General features: G+C 43.2%; 2 protein-coding genes and 1 long non-coding RNA gene across 8 annotated transcripts; 1 reads left to right on the forward strand and 2 right to left on the reverse strand.

Moving 5' to 3' along the window:
- Positions 6,966-8,034, reverse strand: LOC8082544 (auxin-responsive protein SAUR36). The gene has a single exon (XM_002448653.2). The coding sequence runs from the start codon at positions 7,956-7,958 to the stop codon at positions 7,407-7,409; it is 552 nt and encodes a 183-aa protein (XP_002448698.1). The 5' UTR covers positions 7,959-8,034; the 3' UTR covers positions 6,966-7,406.
- LOC110436366 (serine/threonine-protein kinase HT1) lies at positions 13,572-21,902 on the reverse strand. Of its 6 annotated transcripts, none has more exons than XM_021463307.1 (8): positions 21,713-21,902; positions 21,119-21,178; positions 19,419-19,571; positions 19,211-19,343; positions 18,906-19,101; positions 14,912-15,036; positions 14,667-14,825; positions 13,572-14,463 (listed from the first exon to the last, which is right to left on the reverse strand). In XM_021463307.1, exons 3-8 carry the CDS (start codon positions 19,520-19,522, stop codon positions 14,149-14,151), a joined length of 1,032 nt encoding a protein of 343 aa, XP_021318982.1. In that variant the 5' UTR covers positions 19,523-19,571; positions 21,119-21,178; positions 21,713-21,902; the 3' UTR covers positions 13,572-14,148. The 6 variants fall into 6 exon arrangements, with proteins under 6 accessions (XP_021318982.1, XP_021318979.1, XP_021318984.1 ...); XM_021463304.1 differs by having other exon boundaries at positions 19,419-19,578; XM_021463309.1 differs by having other exon boundaries at positions 21,119-21,196.
- Positions 16,351-16,981, forward strand: LOC110436367. Its single transcript, XR_002454263.1, has 4 exons — positions 16,351-16,442; positions 16,517-16,632; positions 16,714-16,829; positions 16,905-16,981. It is a non-coding gene; the product is annotated as an uncharacterized LOC110436367 (long non-coding RNA).

The raw sequence follows: 22,509 nt of genomic DNA on the forward strand, positions 1-22,509 counted from the left end.
GAATAGTAGAGGTGACATGCTATTTTGCTTTCTATGATAATTTTTAGAATCTTATCTCTTTTTTTATATTGCACCTCACTAGAAAACATGGAATCTCCAAATAAATCTCCATTGATAATATAATACAAGAGTACTTGAGCATTACTAGCTCATACAGAGTACTCTTGTATTATATTATCAATGGAGTACTCCGTATGAGCTAGTAGAGGTATGTGTCACTCTCTAAAAAAACACTCATCCGTGTCAGACGTTTCAGCCACGTGGCTATGTCCAAACGTGCGGTCACTATATTTTGTCACCGCTCTGACATCTGGGTTGGCATAAGAAATCCGGTTGCTTAGGCCTTGTTTAGTTCCTACATGAAAATTTTTGGGTGCAATGTAGCACTTTCGTTTTTATTTGATAAACATTATCCAATCAAAACCATGGTTTACAGATAAACAGTACAATTAGTTTGGGGTTGTTTGGTTGCTAGCCACAATTTGCCACACTTTACCTTAGACAAGTTTAACTAAGTTGGCAAGTGTTTGGTTGACAACTAAGCTTAGACATGATTCTTTTGGGCTCCACATGTCATAGAGTTTAAAAGTGTGGCAAGATTCCTTTAGGCATGGCAAAGTGTGGCAACCAATTTGTTAGCCACACCTTTTGTGGCTTGCAACACTTACCTAAAATTAGTTGTGGTAGACTATGGCTAGCAACCAAACATTTTTGTTTATATCTATATTTAATGTTTCATGCATGTGCCGCAAGATTTGATGTGACGGGGAATGTTGAAATTTTTTTGGTTTTTGGGTGGAACTAAACAAGACCTTAATCAGTAGTAGAAACGTTTATGCATTATGCTTGCATACTTGTCTAAATGATGCCGATCAAAGCTATTTACACATGCATACGTTGCTTACACGGACATGTCGGTGCATGAGAGGATCACGATTCATGAAAAATAAAAGTGTGTTCCCGTGTGTGCTGAAGAATCTCTCCGTCTTATCCGCTTAATTAGGGGATGTCAAAAGAGTGGGGACATCACACTTTTAGTACGTGAAGTCGTAGGACTAGGACTCCATTAGAGCTGCATTTTCAACTAACAGGGGTTTTTATAATTTCATACTAGGTCAGAGAGCTGGCTTTGTGAAATGTGAACGCCTGGTTAGGCAGTGCAAGAGAGTCTATAGCCTTGAGTTTGGCGTAACTACCGAGGCATGCATGCCTTCAGTTTCAGTTTAAGTACTTGGAAGGACATGAACAGTACTTTGGCCACCCACAGAATTGGTCATTGGTCCTACGTAGAAGCCAGCATAATTTAATTCGCAGGCCATAAAACTAACCACCGGAAAAGTCCAAACGTAATGACGATGGCCCATCCCGGTCGGTGAAAGCTCGAGAAAAAGGCGCTGCGAAGATTAGAAAAGCCATCAGCAGCATTTGCCTTTCAGGCTGGAAGGAACTCCATGGTTTTTTCTTCAGTACCATCAACAAAAAGGGTGAAACGAACTGAATGAACCAACCGAATGTTTCCCTCTCCTTCATTGTTTAGCCGTCGGCTGCTGTCCCTGTCCACACCGGTTGTTGCCGTCGAGAACGATGATGATGACGACGGCTTACTTTCCTATCCTAGCTAGCCTGCTCGCGTTTATACTATCTCCTGAGCAACTGCCTAATGACACCGCTAACTCTTCTTGGTTGCTTTTAATGTTCGCGCTAAGTGTCGTCCACCAAGTAATCATGCACCATCGTGTCGTCTGTATCAGTGTCACAGTGTGTGTGTGCACGCACGGCAGACGAAGCAAGGACCACGGCTTTAGGGGGATTATTAGGAGCTTGAGCTTGTGCTTTCACCATTGACATCGTCTCTTGTTTGCTCTGCTCTGATCTCCCTCTCGGACTTCAATTTTCAGGGACACCCGACGCAAGTAGAGGGGGGCGCCTTTCGACAATAACCATCCTGATAATGATATGTTTAGTCCCCTGACCACTGGGTTTGTTTTCTTCTGAAATGGAAACTATCGTAGAAGGCCAAAAACAGAAAGCATCAAACTTCTTAACGTATGTACAGCGAAGCAGACAGTACCACCTGCACAGGACCCGTCGTGTATGTATACTTGGCCGCCTGTGCTCTGCATGACAGCAGGAGCCTTGTCTGCTGCATTTTTTGTTATCCCCAGTCTGAAAATATACCCAATTTCAGGGGAACAGACAGTGCCATAGTAAAAGGGATTCCTCGTAACGTTAGGCCCGGATACTATGCTGAAATGTTCAGTTGCTACGGAGTATGTTCTAACCTCTCCGTTTCCTCTGAAAATGACACCTACTGTAGAATGCCAAAACATGAAGAATCAAAATTTCGTACGTATGTACAACAACGCAGACAGTACCCCCCTGCATACGGATCGGCGTCCTTGCCTGCTTCAGCTCTGCACGAGCTCTATCGGCTATTCTGCTACATTTCTATCTCTTCTTCCATCTCAACCGTGCCTTCGCCGAAGATTGCTGCTGCTGCAGATCGAACAAACTGATACATAAAAAATTCAGTGAATCAAAAAAATTGATGACTTCATGTACGTGGTTTACGGCATTATTTGGTACATGCTTCCAACATTTTATGTCAACATTATCTAAGGACTTGTCAGACAGCTCCAAAGAAGAAAGAATCAGCAGGGCGTGCAACAAAAGTAGGCCGACGCGACGCGAGGCCTTTTGCATCTTTCCTGCCTTTCCCCCTCTCTGCCAGCGAAGCTGGTAAAGCAGATAGAACAGAAACAAATATGAAATATCATTGCTTGCAATCGTCAGTTTAAGTGCACCGTACACTGATTTTGGTGTACTGGCCGGAATTTACGTCTAATCGGAAAGGACTAAAGGAGCAAGGGATCTTGCTTTATGTGATCAGGACAGAGTGTCATGTTGTGTCGAGATGCATTCGTTCGTGCTGTATCGCATTAGGGATTAGTACTTTTGCTCCCACACAATATCCAAACGACTAACACGTACGTGCAATGCAACACCCAGATATGTCTTCGGTGCTAATGAGCTTATTTGTCCTGTTTCGAAGGTAACCACCACTAGATAGGTTATTTATCCCTCTTTAGAAGAAGTATTCAACCGATCGTGGTTAGTATTGCCTACGTTCCAAATTATAACTTATTTTAGTTTTTTTAGATATATACTAGCTTTTAGTGTATATTTAGAAAAAAAAACTAAAATGACTTATAATCTGAAATGGAGGGAGTACTTACAATTTAGACCTTGCTTGACTAGACAATAATCATCCTAATTAGTGTACGGTGCACTTAAATTAAGTGTTCATCCTAATCAGTATATATTTAGAAAAAAACTAAAATGACTTATATTAAGTTGATAAACTAAGAGCATCTCCAAGGGTTATGCATTTTTAGTTTTGCATTTCATGGAGTTTGCAAAGTTCCAAATAAAAATGGCAAGGATAAAAAGGCATGATCTCCAACGGTTTTGCATTTTCATTTGGCATTGAGAGAATTTTGGGCCCACACTTTTTTTCCCGGAACGTTTTTCTCTAGGCGCGCGATTTTCTTCGTCACCGGTAATTCTTCGCGCGTCATGCGCCTTCTATCGCGGCATTCCTCGCAGCCGTCGGCGCCCCGTCCAGGTCCTCGCGCCGCGTCGTTTGGTCCTCACCCGTCATGAACCTCGTCCCGTCCTGATCCTCTGCGGCAAAGCTTCGCGGTAATACTTGGCGGCGCTCGCGCGTGGAGGAGTCGCGCGGGTAGACGGAACGCAGCCTGAGTCGCGCCGGCGTGGGACGATCACAATTTGCAAAGCCTGGGGGGCTTGGCATATATGCCAAGTCTAGTCCTCTAAATGCCAAGTTATGCAAATTGCATAGTCTAAATGCAAAACCATTGGATAACACATTTTAAGTTTTTTTGCAAATTAGTAAATACAAAGTCTAAATGCATTTTAAGTTTTTTTTTTACAAATTAGTAAATACAAAGTCTAAATACAAAGTCTAAAATTCAAAAACCATTGGAGATGCTCTAAGGCCTTGTTTAGATGCAAAAAGTTTTTGAATTTTGACACTGTAGCACTTTCGTTTTTATTTGACAAACATTGTCCAATCATAGAGTAACTTGGCTTAAAAGATTCGTTTCGCGATTTACAGGTAAACTATGCAATTAGTTATTATTTTTATTGCTCCATGTATGTGCCGCAAGATTCGATGTGATGGAGAATCTTGTAAAGTTTTGGGTTTTGGGGTGCATCTAAACAAGGCCTAATTAGTTTTCCAAGTAAAACATGGGGATGGGGGTAGATTGAAGTGTAGCCAAACAAGCCTTTTACAGTCGTGTTCTAAAAAAAAGCCAAACAAGCCTTGTAAAAGAGTAAAGATGTTTTGGAGTTCCTTACTTTGACTACAAATAGTTTTACCATTTGAACCTTTCGAGCTGATTCAAGTATATTTGTCTTCAAAGATACTAATCATCCCTTTTTTATACATAATCCACTCTCGTTCCAAAAAATGATATCAGGACATTTGCATGAGAAATGGTTTCTAAGTGATTACATTGGATATATCTAAAAAACGAATGGTCCAATAGATGTACTATAGGTTGGCAAGTAAACAGAATAAAGGGTTTAGAATGGAGTGGGTTCCCTTGGGAAAAGAAAATTAGTTGAAGAAGCGGCATCAAATTCAACTCTTTGGTGTAAACAAGCTAGTAGCTCCTCAGGATCAGTCTTCTTTATTATCTTATTCTATGGAAACTTACCGAGAGGTGCACATTTAAAATGATTTGTGTGTCTTTAACTAGCACCTTGTGTTGACGATAAATGATTGCTCATCAAAATGATTAACCAAACCTAACGTAACGAAATGATAAAATATCCCCACTTTAATCTTGGCCCATCCTGAAATCCTTCACCGAACAGATATTCTCTCCTCCGATCTTCCACTAGGAGAGAGGTAGCTAGGAAGCGAACATCAGGAGGAGATTTCTATGTAGGTTTATCGGACAAATAGTGCCTAATTCGCCAATCATACAGCACCAAACCACACCTCTTGTCCTAGATGCTCTGCCTCTACGTGTCATCTGCCCATGCCCAGGGCACGCTTGAGAGGTCACATTGCCATTTGTATATATGGTGGTGCAGATGCCCTGCAGCTAGCAATGATGACTCAGATGGTAACACATGTAGTGTTGTGGGAGGGGAGCATGTGGCTGCTGACTCTGCAGAGCCATATACTAGACTAGATCCTTATGACCTCTACCCAATTTCAAACCATTTACATATATACAACATATAAAACATGCTTCCTAGCTTCAAACATTTCCCCCATCTCCTCCCTCTCAACCTGCGGTTTTGTTAGGTTGGAATAGATATATACTCAGTTCACACCGGAAAGAATCAATGGTGTGGCGACCCAGCAGAAATAAACTTAGGGTTCCTCTATTCTAAAAAAAAAATGGACAAGAGACTGGCCAGCAAGCAAGCTAAGGTAGTGGAGCAATACTGGGCAGTCACAACGAGTACAACGAAGCACCAGAAGGACAGGGCAGGTGCATGCATCCTTCTACAGATGCACGCTTATACAAGTCTAATAAGCTTGATCAGAAAATAAAACTCACTAAAAATAAGACCCCTGCAAAATACAATACTAATCCAGCAGCTGGATGATGATGTGATCCGGCAACGGCAACCAAAAGGGCACGCGAATTCGGTTGCATCATCATTGCTCCTCCTGTCCTCCACAAAGATTCTGGCCGCCCAGGCCCGGGGCTCGCACGTTCCGCGCCCCGCCGCGCGGACACGTACGCGCCGGCGTCGAGCGCGAGCTGAACGCCTCGCACGAGCGGAGATGCCCGCGGGAATTTTTAGCCAGACGAGACGACGACGACCGGGTCAGGTGTATGTGTATGTAACCGCCGCGGCAGCCGAAACGAACGGGCGGGACGAACCCGTGGCCGGCCGTGGGTGCAGTGCAGGGCAACTGGCCGGAATCCGTCGGTCCGGCGCCGGATCGGACTCGGAGCGCGCACGCCCCTGGCTCTGGCTGTACGGGCTACGTGGCGACGGGGCGGATCGGCGCCAGCGCGTGCGGCGAATCGGCGAGAGGATACGCTGCGTTTGGACGACGTGGCCCGGACCGGGAGACTGATCGATGACTGGCCGCCGGGGACGGACGCCACGCCAAGTGTTGCTTTGGGAGGATGCGGAGAGTTCCGGACTTGGCGCACATGACATGCTGCGCGTGTGTGCTCGTGCCTGACGACGTGAAGTCGTGGAGACAGTGCACGACAGCCCCGTTTGGATTTTACAGTACTCCTGTTTGATTCGAGGATAGGATATGGGATAGTGCTCTACTGCTCTGTGGTTTCACTAAAGCTAGTGCATTTGTCGAGAAATTGTCGGGCACATGCATGCTCTGCCTTGCAGGATGTATGTATACGAATACGATCGAGCAGTCATATCATATCAGGATGGATCGAATTCCTAGCCACGTGGCGACAACTCAAAATGTTCAAAACTAGCCACTGAATCCAGAACCACAGCGATGTGCTATAGCTGTTCTGAACTCACAATATTTTGACACATTTTGGACCAAAGTTTCTTCAAATCCGGTACCCCAAGACCTGAAGCAGGTCGAGCTTGTTTGGTCCCGGCTCGTTCACAAAACCAGATACATGTCTATCTGATGCCCTCAACAATCTGCTTTCTACTAATCCCTAATTCCCTATTACTTTAGCCACTGTCAGTGCAGGATTTGTAACCTATATTTAAGCACTACTAGTGGACTGGTGTAGTATATACAGGTCTCAGTCTTTTTTACACTAGGTAATGGGCATGTAACCATGAGAAATACCAGTTGCCAGCGTATACAATTCACGGTAATAGTCTAGTGGTCGTCGAGGACATGTTTGACGCATCAGTTGCCAGCTTATACAACTCCCTATCACGAACACATGCACGACAGATGACGACAAAATTGATTTTATACAAGGAACAAATTTCTTTGTTTATTCTCTTTGCACGATCGATCATCGAGTTATTACAGAGAAAAAAAAACACCACCAAAATCAAATAATCGCCACATACTATCTTGATCCTTGGAGCAATTTCTTCCAAGTACCATCTACTAGCTACCTCCTAGCTAAACAACCACTACAGCAATCAGCAACAGTTGCTGCTGGCACGCTGCTGCTAACAATGCCCGTGCCTTCCCCAGTTGCCCTCGCGGCCGTCGCCGTTGGGGCGCCGCCTACACGTAGGACACGGGAGGAGGACGTCCTTTACTCCGATGCCCCGACACGAACTGCATGCCTGCGCGCGCGCGCACGGTCTTCCCGGCGCGCCAGCCGGCGAGTCGCTTTTGCTTTTTTTTTCCCCCCCGCGTGCTGGCTGCCGAACTTGCTCGCCTGCATGTGTCACGGTCACCAGACGAGCTTCTCGACGGCCATGCCTTGGAGCAGCGGCCGCGCGTCGCCGCGCCCGCGCCGGGCGGCCACCGGGCCACAGCAGCAGGAGGAAGAGGAGGACACGCGGTGGAGGACGTCGAGGAAGTGGTCCTCGTCGCAGGGGAGCGCGATGGGGCCCGGTGCGGCCGGGAAGCCGTACTCCTCCTCCGCCTGCCGCAGCAGCTCCAGGAACGCCGGGTGGCTGAGGTGCGCCACCCGCACCACGAACCGCCTCGGCCCAGAAGACGGTGCCGTCCCTTGCACGGACACGGCGACGTGCCCCGCCGGCACCGACGCCAAGGAGGAGGAGGAGGATGAAGCGGCCTCCGCGGCGCGGGACCGCCACCGCCGCAGCGTGCGGCGCAGCCTGACGAGCGACGGGATCGTGATCACCACCTTGCACATTCTTGAGACTTGGAGCTCGAGCAGGCGGTGCCTTGCTTCTTTGCTGCGTGGAGGCTCAGGCTTTTGCTTTGCTGCTTTCAGTTGCAGTCGAGGCTGTGGAATTGGGAGGGATGGGGTGGCCATATATATAGGAGGAGGAGGAGGAGGAGGAAGAGATGGCAATGGCGTCGTGGCGAGTGTTTTTTTGGCGTGACCGTGCGTGCACAGGACGTCCGCAACAGGACAGTGGACAGGGACGATACTGCTGTTTCTGTAAAGAGCAGTTTCTGTCGTTTACTCGTTTTCATGGGTGCTGCTGGAGAGTGGATTTTCCACGCGTGAGAGCACCGGGGCCGGCGATCGGGCGTGACGGAGGCCGGTGATGCGGTGTTGGATCTGCAGCTGCCGGGGTCGTCGGCTATATTTATAATTGCCTTAGATATAATTGTCTGTCATTTTAATTTTTATATAATCCTGAATTTTTGATAGGAATCAAAATTTCTGATCTTTGAAACCGTAGGAAATATATTTAAAGCTAAATATAAAATTTTTAAATCATTCTTACAAACGGTCAATTTAAAGTACCGCCGGTCCTAAGACAGCTTGTCCAACAAATAGTCACTGTAGAAACGGATTTCACATGTGGCTAGCGTGCAAATCTACCAGTGGTAAATTATTTCCACATGCGCCTAACCCCAGGCAAATACTCCTTTATAGAACCGACAAAGTTATCAGAATTACAGTGACATCTAACCACCTGTGAAAACGTTATTGTCACTCGCGGCTCACTTTAATGTACCGCCAGAGAAACTTGATTACTACTAGCGGTTCTTAGGTACTAGTTAGTTTCCACTGGACTTTGCCACTGCCGGTTTCAGCAGCCGCCACAGAAATGTCTCCTGAACCACAGGTGCAAAGCTCGGCTGTACCAGCGTACAAGTCTCAAGTCTCAACCACGAGAAATACCAGCTGCTATCGTACACAATTCGCGGTGACAGTCTGGAACAATTACATCCATGGCCGTGAAGGACAGGTTTGACGCATCAGTATCACAAAAATGATTTTATACAAGGAACAATTTCTTTGTTTAGATTAAAAAACAGCACCAAAATCGAAGAATGGTCACATACACATAACAACCACCTACAGCAACAGCAGCAGCTGCTAACAGTGCCCGTGCCTTCCCCAGTTGCCCTCGCGGCCTTCACGTAGCGCACGGGATCGGAGGAGTGGAGGGCGCCCTTTACTCCGATGCCCCGGCACGAAGCCTGCCTGCGCGCGCGTGGAATTAGGAGCAGTCGCGGCGTGGAATGCGTGGGGGTTTTTTTTGGCGTGCCCGGGCGTGCGTGCACCGGCCGGACAGGGACGACACTGTCCACTGCAGTCCGCAAAGCAATCGTGGCGCATCTCCACTCTCCAGCCGAACCCCGGATGGCCGGATCTGCAGTTGCCCTTCTTCCCAAACTGGCGATCGCATGAACGAAACGCCGCACCCGCACACCGCACCCAACTGGCGATAGATTCGCCAGTTCGCTGCACGCCTTAGAGCATCTCCAACAGTTATGCAGTTGGAATTTGCCATTTGTTGGAGTTTGCCAAGTCCTTAAACGTTTTGCCAAAGGAAAAATAAGTTCATCTCCAAGTGTTTGGCATTTTTGACTTGACATATCTTAAAATAGTGGACCCAACTATTTTTTGTCCGAGAATCTTTCATCTTCGAGGGAAATTTTCTCGTGCGTCGCGCGGGCGCCCATCGCGCGCAATTCCTTCGCCTGTCGCCGCCAATTCTCTCGCGCGTCGCCGCTTGGTCCAGGTCGTCGAGATCTGATCGAGGCAATAGTCCCATGGTGCACCGCGGCATCCAGGTCGCAAGGAAAAAAGGAGGCGGCACGCGGGGGAAAGAAAATAGTCACGCGTGGGGAGGAGTCGTTTCGCGGGAAACTACCGCGACGTGTGGAGTACAGGCACGACAAGGAGTACAAGATTCTCGGAATATCAAAATTGCCAAGCCATTGTGCTTATGCAAAAATGCCAAGTTTGGTCCATCAAATGCCAAGTTTGCCAAAATGCATAAGTCAAATGCAAAACTGTTGGAGAGCAATTTTTAAGATTTTTGACAAATTTCAAGAATGCAAAGTGCAATTGCATAACTGTTGGAGATGCTCTTACCATGCACCGAACGCCACCAAAAGCACTCCAAAACCCACCTGGGCAGAGCAGCGTGCGTTTGGTACGCACGTAATGCACGCCAGTTGCCTGATCGATCGATCGGTCGGTCGGTATCTCCGTGACACAAACCTGCAAGGCTGCAAGCATGGCAGGTCTCCAGGCACGCTGCACGAGTTTCGTATACAAATACTGTCGCCGTGCATGGTAACCGGCCGGCAGATACACGTTTCCATCCATCGGTCTTGTCGTATAAAACCCCACATTTTTCTTCAAAGTTCGCGCATGTACACGTAACAGTTGCCTTCAGAGAGTGCACATTGTACAGGTACTACCGTTGCCTTCGGAGAATGCACATTGTACAGGTACTACCGTTGCCTTTTAGGGTGCATGTGATCCTAATTACAGTTGCAGCTATTATGCCGTTGAGGCCTTTGATAACGTTTGCAATTTTTTAGGTGTAAATAGATGTTTGCACACTACTCCAGTCCTTGTCCAGTTTTATACTAAAAATTATAGTCTTTTTAAGATGAGGGAGCAATTCATAACAAACTTGCTAACAAACTCCAGTTGTGGCCGCCAGGTATTGGCAAGCTCGCAACAAATGCTTTGTTTCAAACCAGCTGCTAATATATAGTTAGCTTGCTAATAGCTCATAGTTAATGTTTGACGTTTAACTGTTAGTTGGTTTAGCCTAACTAGTGAGATATAGTTGTTAGTTGGGTATTCATCTTACACAATTAACTAAATAGACTATTAGCTAAGCTTGTGTAGTTGTTTGGATTTAGAAGAGCTAATCATTAGCAACTACTCCTTCGATTCAAAATTATAAAACATTTTGGGTTTTCTAGACACATAGCATTTGTTATGCATTTAGATATACAACACTCCCTCCGTTTCTAAATTACAAGACGTTGTGGCTTTTCTAGGTACATAACGTTTGTTATGCACTTATATATATATATATATAATGTCTAGATATATAGTTAAAATAATATATCTACAAAAGCCTAAATGTTTTATAATTTAGATCGAAAGGAAATTATGTAGATATATAGTAAAAGAATGTATTTAGAAAAGCCACAACGTCTTAGCTCTAGGGATCCAAATAGCACCTAATAAATAAAAAAAAAATGAGAAGTCTAAGGATCCAAACAACACCTAAATAAGAAAAAGGAAAGTAACTATTCTATAGTGTCGGCTTAAAAGTTGCCCCCTTTTGCACCTTGTAAGGCCACACAACTCTACTAAGATCTTTACTTGTACTACATTGGTCCTAAAAATATACAATTTTATATGCATTCTCGAATATATAAGTAAAAATATTAATATTTATGACACATAATAAGTATAATATAAAACATGTGCGTCTATGTTTGTTTGGTAACGGATATAGTGTAAACTCTTCTCCCGTGCAAACTGTGCAAATTCTAATATGGACCGCAGAATATTGATCCAAGAGGGCGCATGAGGGAGGTGGAAGGAGGAATTTATAAAAGTGTGATTAAGAGGGTGCGGTTAAGTGCAAAATTATCCAATCTCTCCGTGCCCCTTGAATCAACATCCTGTGGTCTAGATTAGAGTTTGTATAATTTGCATGGGAGATGAGTTTGCACTAGATCCGTTGTCTATTTGTGTTGTGTATATAGATTTAGTTAAACTTAATATATTTTAATATAGTATTATTCTATAATTACATTATTTTTAGACGAAGGGAGCATATGCAGCTAACGCATGCAAGGACGACGGAAAAGAGCTTTGGATTCACCGTGGATTTGTTCAGAGCTCTTGCAAGTAACGACGGGTCTTTTAGTCACATTCTTAGCGGTTACAGCTCAAAATGTACAAACTTAGCTAGTGAATCCATAACAACAGTGACACAATAGTGATACGCTATAGCTATTATCAACTCATATTTTGGACCAAATCACGAACCCTCCTCGGCTCTGACCGCGCCAAAACCTCTGGTCAAGCTTGTAGGTCCTTGCTTTATTCAGAAAATCTGATGGCCTAGCTAGACAACCTGCTTTCTACTAATCCCTATTCTGTTACCCACTGTCAGTGCAAGATTTGTAACCTAAGACAACAACACTAATTTGCAAACGCTCATCCGATTAGAATGCGGTGAACAATATTTCGACACATCCCACAATTTCGTTTTTCGAAAAAATAAATATCCACCTCTTTGACTAGTTAGAAAGTGCCACACCGTTCATTCTCTTTTCGCGTGCTATGTTGTGTGAGCTTGACGCAGCGAATCAGCAATCCCACCAGCCCAACAACTTTCCTTTTTCGCTCTCAAAAAAAACTTTCCTTTTTTAGGAAAACATATTTCCGTAACTCTTTTTTTAAGTTACAAAGTAATACTAATAACTTTTACGTATAACTTTTTGTTCACAATTTATTACCATATTTTTTTAGAAAATTGCAAAGTTATGCATATAATTTTTTTTATATATATATTTTGCAAAATATAAATTATCAACAAAATTTTATTTTCTGAAAAAATTTCTGTATTTTCCTTTTCCAAAAAATTATAAAATTATACTTATAACTTATTAGAAATGCTTTTTAACGTGTGCGCTCATGTTAGGTTGGTGTCTGTATGTCTTCCACCTCCCGTACGTCTTCAACCACTCGCGCCCATGCTCTCTCTCTCTTACACACACGATGACTTGCAGCTGGCGACTAGCGACCGACGTGCTCATCTCCCTCACCCTCACCCTCGCCCATGCCCCACCGCCTTCTCTACGCCGCACCCGCGCCGGCCCTAGGGGATCCACTTGGCAATGGCGATCGTGGATCCGTGCCAGGTAGGTCTCCTCCTCTCTCTCTCTCTCTCTCTCGTCTCTCGTTCAATTCTGACGAGCTAGGGTTCTCACAAGCTCTCCCTTTTCTCTCCGACTCTGATGGAGTATAGAATGACCGGCCAGGGGAGGCAGATAGATTATGCAGTGGGTATGATCGATGGACGGCTTAGGGAAGCTGGCAACTAGCTCAAACCAGGTCGAGGCAGGGAGGCTCGTCGAAGTAGAGGAGATGGCGGCAAGCAAGCTCGCTAGAACCAAAGATGACAACAGTGGGAGTGGAGGGGTGATGAGGGCATCGAAGTCCATGAACACTAGGGCCTTGTTTAGTTCACCATAAAAACCAAAAAGTTTTCAAAATTCTCTGTCACATTGAATCTTACGGCACATGCATGAAACATTAAATATATACAAAAACAAAAACTAATTACACAGTTTGCCTGTAAATTGCGAGACGAATCTTTTGATCCTAGTTAGTCTATGATTAGACAATATTTGCCACAAACAAACGAAAGTACTACAGTAGTGAAATCCAAAATATTTTCACATCTAAACAAGGCCTAGATCTAGTCTTTTTCCGCTTTTTTTAGCAACCAAAATAATTTGTTCTTAAAATTGGTTTGCAGCCAAAAATTAGATCACCTCAACGCGCAAGCTCTAGTAAAGTCCATAACCTATATGGATAGCTTTTTTTACGTAACAACTTATCATAATTTTTTATTATAACTTTTAAATTTTTTTTGGAAAAAATATTTCCATAACTTGTCATTGTTGAAAAGGTACAAACTTATATAAATAAATTATGTGCATAAAATAATTGCTGGAGCGGCTGCTGCTGCTGCAGTGCTGCAACACAAACACATTGCTTCAACAGTTTCTCCTACACAAATCTTGCAGCCTAAAGTCCTATGTCTTGTCCTCCAAGAACACAAACCACTGCCAGAACAAGAACACAAAGTGCTCCACAGAACTGACAGCTTCCAGTATCCTTTGCAGCAGACAAACCAATAAATGTGAATTATTGATTTATTTCTATACGATGGCAGGCAAGACAGGTGGAAATCTATAGTCGCACTCTTAGTAACTCAATACATGGTGCGCCGAAAATACAGGGATAAGCTATTTCCATCATTACTATCTGGAGTCAAAAGGTTACCCGTTTTACCCTGCTGATATGTCAACATGTCAGTGATGCAGGAGACCTGATTAGCAGAAACAACAGTTCAACTACACTTCCATTCTTCAGGGTATGGACTATGGATGCCGAGACTTGATCGACTGACCATGGTAGAGTCACAGGGCATCAGGGGACGATGTTCATTCAGTATTTGCAACTTCTCAGAGTTCCCTTTGGGGCTGTGCTAATAGCACTCACTGAAGCAGAAAAAGAAGCCCCTTGGCTTGTCTTCCATCTTGCCCTTCGGTGTCTCACCGAGGTCACCCCGAGAAGCCATTAGTGAGCTCGTCCCAGGAGATTCTGGAGGAAGGATTGTGTTCTCCGAACTGAATGTGCGGTGAGGGGCCAAGGTTTCTTGTGGCGAAAGGGTGGATAGGTAATGTAGGAGCATTTGGACTATCTGTGTGAAGTTTGGTCTGTTGTTTGGGTCTTCCTTCCAGCAGGATGTTAGGATTTCTGACAACTCCTCGGGCAAGTTATCAGCACTTGGTCTGATATTCTGCAGAAAATAAGGCTTTCATCTGGTCATATACAAAACACATGTAGTGGTGCAAGAATAAACTAGAGTTCATGTGGTGGAACATATTTGAAACACCATGCAAGATATGTGCATATATAAACATACCAAAGCAAACATAACCCAAGGATGCCCTCAACAATTCTTCAGGATAATTGGCTCATGACTAGAGTATGAGGTGTTACCTTGAAAGCAGCAGCGTACGCAGCTTGAAGATTAGACATTCCCTCAAAGGGCAGCTTATTGTGAAGGAGTTCCCACAACACAATTGCAAAGCTATAGACATCTACTTTGTGGTTGTAATGCTTCTTTTCTCCTTGCCTCAATGTTACTGTGCTATACAACTGTTGAGATATTCCAGGTTACATTAATAATAATAACACAGAAAATTAAGGATTCAGAAACTGACAAAAATGAATGCAGTAGAAACCTCTGGAGCCATCCAGCGGTATGTTCCTGTCTCAGCAGTCATCATCTCTGTTAATGTTTCTTCCCTAGCCAAACCAAGATCAACAAGTTTTACTGTTCTCTGGTCTGCAGTCAGCAACAAATTCTCTGCACGAAGTGAAGGGAAAAAAACAGACTCAAGATCACAGTCTGAATAAATATCTGTCAGGCAAATTCTTAAAAGATGACACGGGACAAAAAAAAAGGAAACCCATTATAAACTAACAAGATGTCGCCGGTGCTTCAATAAACCAAATAAAAAATAAAATGCATTGTTGGATTGAACATATATGGTCTAAAACTCAGATAATAGTAATCTCTACTGATGAACAAGACAAGACTACATTGCACTGAAATTAACATCTTCAAACTATGCTTACATCACGACTAATCATTCAGGCTACTTTATATTTCTTGATGCATTTGGAACAGAAATGACAGTAGGTTGGGCAAGTTATGCACTAGAAAAATCTCAGCTAAATGTTATGTTGCTTGATAAATTATACAGTAGAATCACAACAAACACTGCAGCTTCACACTGTCACATACATGCAACCCTGCCTATATGTTATACAACTGTAACAATCAGTCTGTCCAACAGATGACAGAACCATGATAATCTTAATCTCTTCTTGTTATGGTTGGGAATAGCTATATGTTATACAACTGTAATAATCAGTCTGTCCAACAGATGACAGAACCATGATAATCTTATTCTCTTCTTGTTATGGTTGGGAATAGCTACAGGCGTAGGAATAGAGGCTAGTTAGGCAAGGAGAGGCCAAGGAGATCATACAACTCAGGAATTAGGCGCACAAACATGCATGAGATCATGCAGGCGCCTGATTTAGCAATAGGGAAGAAGTCAGCTAGGCAAATGAGAGGCTAGGAGAGTTTGTAATCTCTTTTTAATCAGTCGTGACCAAGGGAATGAATCAAGCAATTACAGCCAATCCAATTCTCCTCTCCTTTCTCTGTTTCTCATCTCCCTGCTGCTACACTCAACCAGCCACCATGGGCAGGAAGCCGGTGGTCGAGCGGCCAGTGCCGGCAACCCCTCACACCTACCCCATCAGATCACTACCCCACGGTTGACACTTCTACAACAGTTATTTCTTTTCTTTGAACTTGTGATGCATGATTCAACTTTAGTTTGTCATGAGTTCTGAATTTTTCATGCCATGGCAAACAAACTTATGGTAAGGGTGGCATCAATACTTGGATTCTTACTCAGATTCCTTGGATAAAGCATACGAAGTGGTGATGTCCTTGGTTGCTACAGTTTGTACATCGATGAAGCAAAGCCGAGACCTAATAACAACAGAGATGGTGGCTTTTTCGATGACATGCTTGGTATTTTCAGTAACAGAGGGACAAGCAGCAGGGACCATTGAGGCAGCCATGGACATACATGGTAGAGGCCGTGGGTGCAGATTTGGAATATGAGGTGGAAGGGCCGAAGGAGTTACAAATGCCACGAAAACCAGCGCATGCCTCTCAAACAAATTAGTCAGGTAAACTACTGTTATATGACAACTTCAAATTGTCCATTTTCACATTTTTTGGCATAAGGTTCAAAAAATTGCAGGAACGAGCAACTTTTGGTGATGACTGACGACAATTGAAGATTGATGGAGGGATTATTGGGAAATGCAAACATCTTCTATACTATCTGAGACTCTGTTATCTGTACTCCTAATAGAGGTGACACGTAAACTACTGTTATATGACAACTTCAAATTGTCCAGTTTCACATTTTTTGGCATAAGGTTCAAAAAATTGCAGGAACGAGCAACTTTTGGTGACGACTGACGACAATTGATGATTGATGGAGGGATTATTGGGAAATGCAAACATCTTCTATACTATCTGAGACTCTGTTATCTGTACTCCTAATAGAGGTGACACTGCTTTATTTGCACGATAATTTTGACCGTTTAGACCTCTTTATTTTACATCTGATAATGCTTGTGCAGCATGGCTGTCACCCCACCGCCAAAATAGGAACCTACAAAGATGTGCAGCTGACGCGAGGAAAGAATGCTCATTTGTTGTAGTTGTGCAAACTGCAAACAAACTCTGTGCACAATGCAGAGATTGTATGGAAGTCGGTTGAGTACAAATGATACTCGACAAGCTTATAGGTCTCATGGTGCTGGTTCAATTATAGACTGATCAATTTCAATAATTGGCACCTTAGCAACCTGAAGAAGTGTATTCCAACTCCTCTTATTTCCGTGGTAGAACCCTAACTAGGAAATAATGGTTAGCATAGTGATCAATTAATGCTTTTAGATTGCAGATTGGTAGTATACTTTTTATCTTCACAGAAGGAAACAATGATTGGCAGTATATGTTCTTACAATAGCTTGTTGAAATTATATACAGTTTATATACTTAAGTAAGCCATGTTTTCAGAGAAATACATCTTCATGCACACATCTGCAAACTCCAGAGTGGAAAGCGGTCAAATGCACGGTATTTTCAACTTGCTATGTATGATTAGTCATTTATTTATTTATTTTTATGAAAAAGTAGTATAAGCAAACATTTATGTGTCCATGTAGATCCAGCACTCTATCCTCCTGTTCATTTTTTAAGCATACATGTATTAATTCCTGATGCAATAAAATGTAATGGTCATTTTCAGAATGATTGCATCGTGGTTGATCTTGAGGCTGCAAGCTGCATTGACAAAACAAATGATGTGTTTTGCTTTGCTGTGTTGTAGAGTATTGTGTACATGCATTACATTTAGAAATTATAACCTGATTTCACGCTATATAAGATTTCACAAGCCCTCCAGGTTTGTATTCAGATACTTTTGGAGAGGCACTTTGCTAATGTGGCCATCTAGAGAATAGTTTTTCAGAAATCAGGTAGGAGAATTTCAATGTCTCCTGATGAATCTTCTGAGATAGATGCCAGGCCTGAGTTCCAGAATCTCGCTAAAGATGCATCTCAAGGCAGTGTTTAGTAGGTTCTAACAGAAGGGTTGGAAATTTCATAGCTGCAAGAAGAGCTAAATGATGAGCGCCTTGTACAATCTATCCAAACAATATTTATTCTACGATATTGGTTTGTTCTTTCCTCAAAACAAAATTTAAAATTCTATTCAGAAAAAGTTGCATATTGTATTATTTTCACGATAAGTTGTAAAGCGTGGAATGATTCCTAGAAGAGGTGTCCGTTTAAGTGGAATGTTAGGGGATTTTATGTATGCTCCTAGCAACGCACGGGCATTCAACTAGTGAATTATTAATTATCCATCATAGAACTACAGCATGCTAAAAGAAAGAATAGGCAAGGGGAAAAAAAGGTTCTTAGATAACCATGGTATGTCATAGATTGCCAGAAGTGAGTACAATGCCAACAGTTGGCACTTAACATCTGAACTTCATCTTTGAAGAGAACAGTGGTTTCAGAAAAGAAATGAAGAATAATCACAATGTATAAAATAAGACAGCGCACACAACAGGAAACAAAACTTCATGTGAATCAATATATTAGAATATGCCACAAAATTATAGGAGGCACTAATTTATTAATCACCAAAACTGGGGGAAAACAGTTTTTTTAGAAGATTTATGATAACATAACATAACATTCTACAATCTCAATAACATGTAGTGGCAAAATTTACCATAAAATTCTGTATATATATAGGATGTAATAGTGCAAGGAGAAGAGACTTCTCATCTGCAAGTTACTATAAGGCACATTTCCATCCTGAGCTAATCCACATGAATGCCATTACAAGATTGATATTCAACTACAGAATTTACTGATCAACTGTTAAAAGGAAGTAAATATTGCAGGTTAATTATTTTTCTGAAGAAAGTAATAAAGATATGTACCCACATGGTAAACATGGAGAGAGAAAAAAGGTATATCCACAGTTTGAAGAAATCTACCTACTAAGCAGTGAATAATATAGAGAGCACGCAACGATCAGATCACAAAATGACAAGTCTTACCAGGCTTAAGATCACGATGAATGATCCCATGTGCATGCAAGCATTCCATAGCTCGGGCAATGTCCAATGCAAACCCCACTGCTACATGAGTCTCAAGGCTCCTAGGTCGGAGACTGACCAAATACTTGCGCAACGAGCCCCCCACTAGTAGCTCTGTCACCACCACCATGACAGGTTCTAGGCAAGCCCCTATAAACTGTGAAACAAGCAGTCGTAGTTTTCAATAAACAAATGCATTAAAACCTCCTCTTCCTGTTGGTCATCTCCTTGAGGAGGAAAGGATCAACATGACTGTAAAAGTAGACCTTGACGAGGTTCTTGTGCTGCACGCTCGACAGCATGGTCACCTCTCTCAAGAATCTCCCCTCCCTCTTGGTCATCTCCTCAGGGGTGTCCCCTTTGTGCACAATCTTGATAGCAACACTTTGGTTCTTATACCTGCCAATCCCAGCATCAAATAAGTGCTCGATTAGGAGAAAATTGCAGATGATAGATCAAAAAGATGAGCCTTACTTTCCCTCGTAGACCTTTGCATGAGCGCCCTCGCCGATGCGTGGCCCAACAAAGAGAAGCTTCGGGTCAATAAGCCACTTGGGATCGATGGAGAGACCTTCCATCCTTGATGGCAGCTACCTGTTTTGGGTCCTGTGGGGTCACACAACCCCACTAGAAACTTACATAAAAGACCAACTTTTAGAAAGTACTTGATGTTTGTTAGAAAGGTATTTCCAAAAGAACAGATAGAAAACCTTACGGAACATATATAGGTAAAAAGGCTGCGATTTTGTGAATCCGACAAATTTATTTATTTTTATTTAGAAAGTACTCCAAAGTTGGTTAGCACGAGTAGACCACCTTACAACAAATGAGTACTGTGCCGTGCATTCTACGGATTCCTGGCAGTAGAAGTAACCAGTTGGTAGAAATGGTGGAATACCTCATCAGGTATACATATTTTTAACAAGTTTATACCTATATTGTAGAAGTTATTTTTTTAGATAATGGAAAGATTTATTCTGGCTTCAATCATTCCCTGACCGGACCACAAAAGTTACTAAAAAACCCCACCACTACAAAGATAGGCATATGGGCTAAAGGCTTATAGCCTCCAAAAGATAAAACCTATAAGAATAATAATAATAACCTTCAACATGCTCATCACATAGTCAAACTTTCACGGTTTTTTCATGATGTCTCGTCCGCAAGAACCAATCTCACAATAAAATGGGTGAAAGCGGAACCTAAGCAAGAGCCAAGTCCAACAAAGGTGATGAACAACTCCAAATGCTGACTGAGCTCTGACCACCAAGCCGGGAAATCAACATCACACCGCCCCCACAAAGGGCACTACCGCGATTGGAGACACCATATACTGGTACCTGGAAACAGCAAGCCCCCAAGCTGCAAGACAACCACTGTTGAACAGCAGCAAACATCACACCTCCATCACCTTATGAGGACCCTCCTAATGCGAGGTCTCCAAGAAGAGAAATACATCTAAAGACGCCGTCACTGCACGACTAGATAAACGAGAAATAGGATTTCACCCAGATGGATCCACACAACAAGAAGTGAGTAAAGGCCTCAACCGCGCCTCCAGCGAGGCACCGACAGGTGGGGGTTCAGCATCATCCATGGAATCAACATTGCTATGATGTTTGACTGTCATTGAAGCAACAAAGGTAGGTGCCCGCCGCCGGAACTGGCCTGTATGGCCGCCATACCACAGATCCGGTCACAACCAGCCCACCCCCAAACGTTGACACCCAAGCAGAGGATCAAGGTCACCTTCACCTGAGATCGTCACCAGTCGTGCAAAACAGGAAGGAGATAAGAGGCAAGTGGATACAGTGAAGATTGAAGTGTGTGGCCAACTGGCCATCTTTTTAGATGCCACTGAGGGCCGCCACCGCCTCCGCCATACGGCAACTATCAACCAGGGAAAGGCGCTGATCTAGATTTGTTTGTGGCAGCGCGGAAGTCCCTCCTGTTGTCACTGTGTGTTTCTGCTTGTAGAAGTTATTTGGGGGTTTTCATAATACATTGGTACATTTGGATACTTCCAAAAGGTTGAATTCATCAAATATATGGGGCTTTTCTAGTTTGAACCTTATTACCTATGTACAAGTGATGGTATGTGCATGAGGCCCATATACCTTTATAGCAACGATTGAATACCATCCAAAAGTAGAATTTGTCAGAATACACAATACCTTTGTACACGTTAAGAAAACCTCACAGGAAATCGCTGTGTGCTAGAAGGTCCTGTCATCCTGTGTATTTGACAACATCTACTATGAAAGCGTTCACAAGTTTAGTAGAAAAGACACAAACATAGAGCACATCAACAGAAATGAATGCAACAGAATGATCATGCACATTTGACTAAATTCCGAATCAGGCTCACACACCATGATAGTACCTCTGACCTCATAGAGAAGAACTAGAACGTTAACCAGAGCAGAAGCAAAAAAAATAATGAAGTACTAGAAGCCTAATAAATTCCATAAACACTGAAAATGGAAGGGTACCTAAACTGAACCAGTGGGTGGCCTGAATGCGGTCCGCCGCAAAACTACAGCAATTTAAAACTAAGCCGCTGTTTTTTTTTTTGTGATGTGAACCAACTATCACGAAAAAAGATTGCACGCGCCATTGCATCACGAGGAGATCACCCGCCAGAGGCAGATCCAGTAAAGGGAAGCTAGAAGGCTTGTCAAATCAAATAGCTAACTAGCTTTAGGTTAGGGTTTCGGTGCTCAGCTTCACACAGCATGAAGGGAAGGAAAGAGAAGGGGTGGAAGTACCTGGGGGGTTGCTCGTCGCCGGCGAAAAGACCAACGAAAGCCTCAGCGCCTGGCTCTGGGCGGCGGCGGCGACGGCCCACCAGTCGTCTGAGTCTCTCCTCTGAGAGCGAGAGGGGGGGCGAGAGAGACAGTCAGAACGCACGTGGACTCGTGGAGGGAATAGGGATGCAGCGGACGGAAGGGGGAATGCGGGATCGACGGCGAAAAAAAAAGACACCCGCACAGGCCTTCTGGCCGTTTTTCACAATTTCTTTGGAAATTTCTGTTTTTTTTTTTCACTTTTCTTTCTCTCCCTTTCAATTTTTTTCATTTTTTATTGATTTATATTTGTTCTCTTTATTTATTTATGGGACACTATCAATGACTAGTACAATAATAGCACAAATAATAATAATATTCATGAGTATATAGTACAATTGCAAATAAGTAAATGGAACTTTTTAGATTTTATTAAGGTTGAATAAGTTTCTATTGAAGCTAGAAGCCATTTTCCCAAGAATAAAAGCATTTTTCTAAAATAAAAACAAAATTCGAAAGTGGTGACAGGCCAAATTGGATGACAACAACTCAACAATTTAGTATTATATTATTGAGAGGGCCCCAAGGATCTCAGGGTCCAACACGGGTCACCCCTTACGCTGCTAGGACCGGTCCTATGTCCAAATGATCTTAGAGATATCTTTGGAGGTTCATCAAACATCAAGTGACTTCATATTCAATTTGTAAATGCGCATCAAGGGCATGTTTGGTTCTTCTCGACACCTCATCTGGCCTTGCTTTTGTCGTCCTGGTGTGAG

Source organism: Sorghum bicolor, chromosome 6 (assembly GCF_000003195.3).
Source record: "Sorghum bicolor cultivar BTx623 chromosome 6, Sorghum_bicolor_NCBIv3, whole genome shotgun sequence".
Classification (NCBI taxonomy): Eukaryota; Viridiplantae; Streptophyta; class Magnoliopsida; order Poales; family Poaceae; genus Sorghum; species Sorghum bicolor.